The sequence below is a fragment of the Chlamydomonas reinhardtii genome, chromosome 12 (assembly GCF_000002595.2).
Source record: "Chlamydomonas reinhardtii strain CC-503 cw92 mt+ chromosome 12, whole genome shotgun sequence".
Classification (NCBI taxonomy): domain Eukaryota; kingdom Viridiplantae; phylum Chlorophyta; class Chlorophyceae; order Chlamydomonadales; family Chlamydomonadaceae; genus Chlamydomonas; species Chlamydomonas reinhardtii.
The window spans coordinates 6,704,444-6,712,861 of NC_057015.1; the positions used below are offsets into that span (position 1 = coordinate 6,704,444).

The following is an 8,418-nucleotide window of genomic DNA, read 5'->3' on the forward strand; positions in this document are numbered from 1 at the left end:
ACAGGCAGGCTGCCACGCCCCATCCACCGCCGGGGGCAGCACGCCAGGCCCAGGCTCCAAGAGCCGCCCCGTGTAGTGGACGTAGGACACAGCCCCCGCAGCGTTAGCCACCCACAGCTGGTCCAGGCTAACCCGCCACTGTGGCGGCGCCGCTGGCGGCTGAGTGGCTGGCTGCGGCGGATGCTGTTCCACGCCCGCGCTCTGCACGTGGCCGACCGCGGCCGCCAGCCGGGCAGGCAGCCCCGCTGGCGTCGGCGCGTCGCTGTACACCCACGCCCACGTGGTGGCGGAGTCCGGGCGCACATGAGTAAGCAGCGCCCGGGTGAGCGTCTTCCAGGGTTGCCGGCCTGGCTGGGCAAGCAGGGCGAAGGTCTTAGCTTGCAGGGCAGACAGGAACGCAGGCAGGTCGACGTGGTTGACACCCCCATCCTTGTACGGCAGACAGGCCGTTTCCCGCTTTGGCAGCAGGAGCGGGTTCCCGTGCGACACCAGGCTGGCGTCCTCAGCGTGCATGGAGCGCGCAGCAAAGTGGTCCACCAGGTCGGTGAGTTCCTTCAGCTGCGCAGGCGACGGGTTGAGGAAGCTGAAGTGGTAGGCCAGCTTCGCCGCCAGCACCTGCTTCGCAATGTGCACACGGCCAACCAGAGTCAGAGACAGGGCAGCCCACAGACGCGCCACAAACGCCATGCCGCGAGCCCGCTGGGTGTACAAGTCAGCTGCAGCCGCATCCGAGTCCCACGACAGGGGCACACCCAGGTGCGTCACGGCGCCAGTGGTAAACGGCACCCCCGTGTGTGGGCAAGGGCCGTTCAGGTGCGCAAACCTGCCAAGGCCCATGGCCTTGCTCTTGTCCGGATGGACACGGGCGTTGGACGCGCGGCAGAACAGCTGTAAAAAAAAAAAAAAAGCTGTACCGCCGCCATCAGGACCGGCCCGTCCACCGCCGGGTCGCGCGCCGTGAGGGTCGTGTCGTCAGCGTGGTGGGCAGCCGGTGGCGCCTGCTCGCCGCTGGGTAACAGGGGCGTGCGCAGTGCCCCTTGCTCCACCTGCCGCCGCAGAAAGGACGTCAGTGGCTGCATCTGGATGACCCACAGGGGTGGTGAGGCGGTGCTGCCCTGCGGCAAGCCCCAGCGGACATCGTTGACCATGTAGGGGACGTGCAGATGCAGGAGGCGGCGGGTTTGGGTGACGCGGCGGCTGCAGCTGGTGGCGCCAGTGGGCCACTCAGCGGGGCCCCGCCCCTGCTGCCAGTTCTGGTGGCGGGGGGAAGCAACCGTGCTGCTGCGGCTGCCCTGCGGGCCACGCTGCAGCAGCAGCCCTCTTCGCAGCAGCGGGTGGCAACGGGAGGGCTTAGCGGGGTCCAGCCGGCGGAGGGCGTGGGGGGGCCGCCGGCGGCCAGGCCTCGCCCTGCCGGTGCTGGGCCGGCTGACGCGCAGCAGCAGCACAGTGGCGCTCCCGCGCCACAGCCGCCCTTGGATCAGCAGGCAGCCGCCGGGCAGGATCAGGAGCAGTCCGCTGTGATGCGGCGGTACTTGGCCGAGCTGGCGGAGCTCAATCTTCAGCGGCAACAGCGATTACAGCAGCAGCAGCAGCAGCAGGAGCTGCAGCGCCAGGGGCAGTCACCCAGGCCCCGGACCGGCTCCCAGGTTATGGTCCTGGCCACGCTGGGGGGACAGGACGGGGCGGGCGATGGCGCTGGCAGGGCGGCGTCACGGCGTGGGCAACGTGTTGACATAGTTGACCACGTGGGGGACGTTCAGATGCAGGAGGCGGCGGGTTTGGGTGACGCAGCGGCTGCCGCGGGTGGCGCCAGCGGACCACCCGCTGTGGCCTCGCCCTTGCTGCTAGCTCTGATGGCGGGGGGAAGCACCCGGGCTGCTGCGGCTCCCCTGAGGGCCGAGCGGCAGCAGCAGCCCTCTTCTCAGCAGCGGGTGGCAGCGGGAGGGCTTAGCGGGGGGCAGCCGTCAGCAGGCGTGGGGGGGCCGCCGGCGGCCAGGCGTCGCACTGCCGATGCTGGGCCGGCTGGCGTGCAGCAGCAGCCCAGTGGGGCTCCCGCGCCGCAGCTGCCCTTTGATCAGCGGGCGGCCGCCAGGCAGGATCAGCAGCTGACAGCTGCGATGCAGCGGTACTTGGCCCACAAGGCGGACCTCCATCTCCAGCAGCAACGGCGGGTACAGCAACAGCAGCAGCAGGAGCAGCAGTGCCAGGTGCAGCCGCCCAGGCCCCGGACCGGCTCCCGGTTTGAGGTCCTGGCCACGCTGGGGGGACAGGACGGGGCGGGCGATTGCGCTGCCACGGCGGCGCCCGGGCGTGGGCGACGGGTGCAACCAGCCGCGCATGCACCGCCGCCGCCGCAGCAGCAACAGCCCCGCTCCAAAGGGCGCGGTGGCCCCGCCCAGCTCCCGCAGCAGAGGGCAGGGCGCTTGGGCGGCGGGCTGCCTCCCCCGCAGGACGGTGCTAGCTCGCCGCCGCGCGTGCCCACTGGGCGGCCGGCCGGGGGACAGCAGGCTGGTGGGGGCAGCGGGTCGGGGCGCCAGGGTGGAGGAGCGGGACAGGCAGTGCCCCAGCCGCCGTCCCAGGCGCGGCCGCCACTGCAGACGTCACAACCTGCGGGTGGTGGTAAGGGCAGGGGCAGGGGCCTGGGCGCGCCGGCTGGGGTTTCGGCCAACACGCCTGGGCGCGTGGGTGGGGGTGCGGGCAGTGAGGTGGAGTACGGGGCCGTTAGCCTGACCCGGGACACGTGTGTTGCCATCGGCTCTGACCTCGTGACGCACCAGAACCGCTGCGCAGATGTGCAGGGATTTGAGTGGGCGCAGCTGGGCCACGACACGCTTGGTGGCCGCCTCCTCGCCTACCTCCGTGACCAGGGCGCCACCGTACCGGACTGGGCCGTCTGCCGCGTGCCGGCTGGCCGTACCGCCGTCCTGGCACAGCTGCACGACGAGTTCACTGGCTGGTGGCGCCTATACTCAGCCCAGCCTGCAGACACGCCCCTGCCTTCCGACGTGACGGAGCAGCTGGATGACGCCGCGCAGCAGGTGCAGACGGCCTACATGGACTACGTGCTCCTAGACGCCCGCACCCTGCGGTCCGCTAAGCGTGGGCCGGCGGACCCCGGCGGGGCCAGCGGGCCCAGCCGCCGGCAACGCCAGCACCGCAGCCGCAGTACCTCCAGCCTCATGAGCCTGGGCAGCGCTCCATTGCGCCCCGGCGGCGCCAGCTCAGGAGCCGCTAGCATGAGCACCAGCAGCGGCGGCGCGCCCCCCAGCCAGGGTGGCGGCCGCCGCGGCAAACGCCACATCAGCAACAGCAACCGCAACCGCCACGGCGCTGCCGTGGCCGGCGGGGGCTCATAATGCGGCCACCAGTGGGCGCGGCGAACCTTCGGCTGCTGACAGTGAATGTCAACGGCCTGGGCTCGGCGTTGAAGGCGCGGGCGCTGGTCTCGCACCTGCAGCAAGTTGGGGCGGATGTGGCGATGGTGCAGGAGACCCACGCTCCTGACACGACCGCGCTGGAGTCTTGCCTTCGTGCCGCGCAGGGGGCGTGCCTTCCGTGGCGCCACTGCCTCGCTGCCAGCCCGGCAGCGTCGCCCCACTCCTGTGGGGCGGCTATCCTGGCGCGGAGTCGGCTGTCCCTTCCAGGCTGCGTACTGCAGCCGCCGTCACCGGATGCGGCGGGCCGTGTGGTATGTTGGGATTGGGACGTGGGTCACTTGCGCCTGCGCTTCGTGTGTGTGTATGCGCCCACGGCCGTGGCGGACAAGCCTGCTTTCTTTGCCGGGCTGCATCCCCACCTGGCCATGGACAGGGTGCTTGTTGTCGGTGGGGACTGGAACTGTGTCACCGATGCCAGTCAGGAGGCGGCCCCTAGCCCGTCACGTGCTGCAGGTGCCCCGCAACTTGCCAGCCTCCTCGCCCAGTTCAGTCTGGTGGACCCCTGGGCGAGCAAGCGTGGCGGCGCCAAGGGCTACACGCATCCGGCCACGCCCAAGCCGGCCACTCCCGCACGCCTGGATCGGTGGTATGTCAGTGCCACCGCGGTGCCGTGGGTGGTGGATGTCGCTCGCACGTATGGGGCGCCTGGGGACCACAACGGTGTGCTGCTCACCCTGTCCTTGCCCGACCTGCCACATGCGCACCGGGAGCAGTGGCGCTTCCCCACATACCTGCTGTTTCACCCCTCACTGCGTCTGGAGCTCGAGCAGCGCTTGGAGGCGCACGTTGCCGCAAATCCCGTGGCCAGTACAGGTGACGGCGCTTGCGCGCAATGGGAGGCGGACAAGTGCTCCACAGCAGCGCGCCCGCCCCCCGCGGGCCTGAGGCCCACATACCCATGCGGTCCCCCAGCATGAAGCCCGCGTCCGTCACTTGCGGCGCCGCTGCCTGGGGCGCAACGCAGGCCCACAGCTGCTGCAGCCACGTCCTCGCCTGCGCATAAGCTGGACACTCCAGGAAGATGTGCGTCAGGCTGGCCCACGCCCGCGGGCCAGGTGGCCCGCAGGCGGGGTGAGGACAGTGCGCCCCCAACCCCCCGCACCCCGTGGTCACCCGTGGACGAATTCCCTTGCCCGCCCTGTACAGCCCGCAAGGCAGGTAAGCATGTTGCAGCCTGTACACCAGCACCTTTGCCCCCCGACTGGCGTGGCTGTCCCACAGCCTCCGCCACGTACCCCGCAGAAGGGACGCATCCGGAGGCGGCATGCGAGGGTCGCCCTCCACCGCCGCCGCTGCTGCCGCCGCCGCCGTGGCAGGCCCCGTGCTAGGTCCCACCCCTCCCGCCGCCTGCTCCTGCAGCCGCGCGGACCGCCGCGGCCCCTCACCTGAGTGCTGGGACGGGGACGCATACGACTGCAGTTCTCTCGCCGGCGTGTTCTGCAGCCCGGCTGCCGCGGAGGTGCGGTGGAGCCAGGGGTCCAGAGCCACCGGGTTATTGTGGAAATGCTGCGCCGCCGTGGTGGTCAGCTGCGCCGCTGCACGCTGCCACTCCGCCTCCCGCTCCGCCAGCCGCGACTGTGCCGCCGGCTGGGTCCCCGAACCCCCCGCCTGCTGTGCTGGCGCCGGGCACGGCATGGCTGCGGGGCGGGCCGGAGCCAGAGGTGCGGCCGGGTTGGCCGCGGTGATGGCCCGCCGCACGTCCCGCACCGTGTAGTCCGCTAAGCTGACATCCGCAATCCGGCAGTGCTCCGGGTGCACCACCACCCCAGCCTCCGGCGCCAGGAAGTACGGCGCCCGAGGCCACGCCCCCGCCCGTTCTTCTGGTGATGCTGCATCGTACGCCGCCCGCTCTTCAAAGGTCCACAGGTGCCGCGGCTTGCGATGCTGCAGCACACAGGCAGGCTGCCACGCCCCATCCACCGCCGGGGGCAGCACGCCAGGCCCAGGCTCCAAGAGCCGCCCCGTGTAGTGGACGTAGGACACAGCCCCCGCAGCGTTAGCCACCCACAGCTGGTCCAGGCTAACCCGCCACTGTGGCGGCGCCGCTGGCGGCTGAGTGGCTGGCTGCGGCGGATGCTGTTCCACACCCGCGCTCCGCACGTGGCCGACCGCGGCCGCCAGCCGGGCAGGCAGCCCCGCTGGCGCCGGCGCGTCGCTGTACATCCACGCCCACGTGGTGGCGGAGTCCGGGCGCACATGGGTAAGCAGCGCCCGGGTGAGCGTCTTCCAGGGTTGCCGGCCTGGCTGGGCAAGGAGGGCGAAAGTCTTAGCTTGCAGGGCAGACAGGAACGCAGGCAGGTCGACGTGGTTGACACCCCCGTCCTTGTACGGCAGACATGCCGTTTCCCGCTTTGGCAGCAGGAGCGGGTTCCCGTGCGACACCAGGCTGGCGTCCTCAGCGTGCATGGAGCGCGCAGCAAAGTGGTCCACCAGGTCGGTGAGTTCCTTCAGCTGCGCAGGCGACGGGTTGAGGAAGCTGAAGTGGTAGGCCAGCTTCGCCGCCAGCACCTGCTTCGCAATGTGCACACGGCCAACCAGAGTCAGAGACAGGGCAGCCCACAGACGCGCCACAAACGCCATGCCGCGAGCCCGCCTGGTGTACAAGTCAGCTGTAGCCGCATCCGAGTCCCATGACAGGGGCACACCCAGGTGCGTCACGGCGCCAGTGGTAAACGGCACCCCCGTGTGTGGGCAAGGGCCCGTCAGGTGCGCAAACCTGCCAAGGCCCATGGCCTTGCTCTTGTCCGGATGGACACGGGCGTTGGACGCGCGGCAGAACAGCTGTAAAAAAAAAAAAAAAAGCTGTACCGCCGCCATCAGGACCGGCCCGTCCACCGCCGGGTCGCGCGCCGTGAGGGTCGTGTCGTCAGCGTGGTGGGCAGCCGGTGGCGCCTGCTCGCCGCTGGGTAACAGGGGCGTGCGCAGTGCCCCTTGCTCCACCTGCCGCCGCAGAAAGGACGTCAGTGGCTGCATCTGGATGACCCACAGGGGTGGTGAGGCGGTGCTGCCCTGCGGCAAGCCCCAGCGGACATCGTTGACCATGTAGGGGACGTGCAGATGCAGGAGGCGGCGGGTTTGGGTGACGCGGCGGCTGCAGCTGGTGGCGCCAGTGGGCCACTCAGCGGGGCCCCGCCCCTGCTGCCAGTTCTGGTGGCGGGGGGAAGCAACCGTGCTGCTGCGGCTGCCCTGCGGGCCACGCTGCAGCAGCAGCCCTCTTCGCAGCAGCGGGTGGCAACGGGAGGGCTTAGCGGGGTCCAGCCGGCGGAGGGCGTGGGGGGGCCGCCGGCGGCCAGGCCTCGCCCTGCCGGTGCTGGGCCGGCTGACGCGCAGCAGCAGCACAGTGGCGCTCCCGCGCCACAGCCGCCCTTGGATCAGCAGGCAGCCGCCGGGCAGGATCAGGAGCAGTCCGCTGTGATGCGGCGGTACTTGGCCGAGCTGGCGGAGCTCAATCTTCAGCGGCAACAGCGATTACAGCAGCAGCAGCAGCAGCAGCAGCAGGAGCTGCAGCGCCAGGGGCAGTCACCCAGGCCCCGGACCGGCTCCCAGGTTATGGTCCTGGCCACGCTGGGGGGACAGGACGGGGCGGGCGATGGCGCTGGCAGGGCGGCGTCACGGCGTGGGCAACGTGTTGACATAGTTGACCACGTGGGGGACGTTCAGATGCAGGAGGCGGCGGGTTTGGGTGACGCAGCGGCTGCCGCGGGTGGCGCCAGCGGACCACCCGCTGTGGCCTCGCCCTCGCTGCTAGCTCTGATGGCGGGGGGAAGCACCCGGGCTGCTGCGGCTCCCCTGAGGGCCGAGCGGCAGCAGCAGCCCTCTTCTCAGCAGCGGGTGGCAGCGGGAGGGCTTAGCGGGGGGCAGCCGTCAGCAGGCGTGGGGGGGCCGCCGGCGGCCAGGCGTCGCACTGCCGATGCTGGGCCGGCTGGCGTGCAGCAGCAGCCCAGTGGGGCTCCCGCGCCGCAGCTGCCCTTTGATCAGCGGGCGGCCGCCAGGCAGGATCAGCAGCTGACAGCTGCGATGCAGCGGTACTTGGCCCACAAGGCGGACCTCCATCTCCAGCAGCAACGGCGGGTACAGCAACAGCAGCAGCAGGAGCAGCAGTGCCAGGTGCAGCCGCCCAGGCCCCGGACCGGCTCCCGGTTTGAGGTCCTGGCCACGCTGGGGGGACAGGACGGGGCGGGCGATTGCGCTGCCACGGCGGCGCCCGGGCGTGGGCGACGGGTGCAACCAGCCGCGCATGCACCGCCGCCGCCGCAGCAGCAACAGCCCCGCTCCAAAGGGCGCGGTGGCCCCGCCCAGCTCCCGCAGCAGAGGGCAGGGCGCTTGGGCGGCGGGCTGCCTCCCCCGCAGGACGGTGCTAGCTCGCCGCCGCGCGTGCCCACTGGGCGGCCGGCCGGGGGACAGCAGGCTGGTGGGGGCAGCGGGTCGGGGCGCCAGGGTGGAGGAGCGGGACAGGCAGTGCCCCAGCCGCCGTCCCAGGCGCGGCCGCCACTGCAGACGTCACAACCTGCGGGTGGTGGTAAGGGCAGGGGCAGGGGCCTGGGCGCGCCGGCTGGGGTTTCGGCCAACACGCCTGGGCGCGTGGGTGGGGGTGCGGGCAGTGAGGTGGAGTACGGGGCCGTTAGCCTGACCCGGGACACGTGTGTTGCCATCGGCTCTGACCTCGTGACGCACCAGAACCGCTGCGCAGATGTGCAGGGATTTGAGTGGGCGCAGCTGGGCCACGACACGCTTGGTGGCCGCCTCCTCGCCTACCTCCGTGACCAGGGCGTCACATCTCAGCGCCACATCTGGCCCGTTTAGTTTTCTGCTTGTGTCTCCTCTGCCGGTTCTCCTGGGGTGTTGCTTAAGCAACCGACTTGTGGGGGTGGGGTGGGTTTGGGCGGGGCGAATGCGTAGCACTGGTGTTTTCTTTTCTGGCGCGCGGTGGTGGTGGTTCTTGCCCGGTCCGGCTTTGTTGTAGGTTGGTGCTTGGGTTAGG

General features: G+C 71.0%; 2 protein-coding genes across 4 annotated transcripts; one reads left to right on the plus strand and one right to left on the minus strand.

Moving 5' to 3' along the window:
* The first annotated feature begins 1,079 nt into the window (after positions 1-1,079).
* Positions 1,080-3,511, plus strand: CHLRE_12g539206v5 (uncharacterized protein). 2 transcript variants are annotated; one of them, XM_043068717.1, is made up of 1 exon: positions 1,080-3,511. In XM_043068717.1, the coding sequence occupies exon 1, from the start codon at positions 1,164-1,166 to the stop codon at positions 3,354-3,356; it is 2,193 nt and encodes a 730-aa protein (XP_042918811.1). In that variant the 5' UTR covers positions 1,080-1,163; the 3' UTR covers positions 3,357-3,511. The 2 variants fall into 2 exon arrangements, with proteins under 2 accessions (XP_042918811.1, XP_042918812.1); XM_043068718.1 differs by having other exon boundaries at positions 1,436-3,511.
* Positions 3,512-3,833: 322 nt separating this feature from the next.
* Positions 3,834-6,199, minus strand: CHLRE_12g539207v5 (uncharacterized protein). Of its 2 annotated transcripts, XM_043068719.1 has the most exons (3): positions 4,823-6,199; positions 4,334-4,441; positions 3,834-3,939 (listed from the first exon to the last, which is right to left on the minus strand). In XM_043068719.1, the coding sequence occupies exons 1-3, from the start codon at positions 6,165-6,167 to the stop codon at positions 3,878-3,880; spliced, it is 1,515 nt and encodes a 504-aa protein (XP_042918813.1). In that variant the 5' UTR covers positions 6,168-6,199; the 3' UTR covers positions 3,834-3,877. The 2 variants fall into 2 exon arrangements, with proteins under 2 accessions (XP_042918813.1, XP_042918814.1); XM_043068720.1 differs by lacking the exons at positions 3,834-3,939; positions 4,334-4,441 and adding an exon at positions 4,575-4,790 and having other exon boundaries at positions 4,901-6,199.
* Between the last annotated feature and the right edge of the window lie 2,219 nt (positions 6,200-8,418).

Excerpts from the sequence above, each read along its gene's own strand:
- CHLRE_12g539207v5 (XM_043068719.1), bottom strand. The coding sequence starts at position 6,167 with ATGGGCCTTGGCAGGTTTGCGCACCTGACGGGCCCTTGCCCACACACG. Across the intron at positions 4,442-4,822 it reads GTCCCCGTCCCAGCACTCAG|CTTATGCGCAGGCGAGGACG; the intron begins GTGAGGGGCCGC and ends TGGAGTGTCCAG. Across the intron at positions 3,940-4,333 it reads CATGCTGGGGGACCGCATGG|GGGTCCACCAGACTGAACTG; the intron begins GTATGTGGGCCT and ends TTGCTCGCCCAG.
- CHLRE_12g539206v5 (XM_043068717.1), top strand. The coding sequence starts at position 1,164 with ATGCAGGAGGCGGCGGGTTTGGGTGACGCGGCGGCTGCAGCTGGTGGC.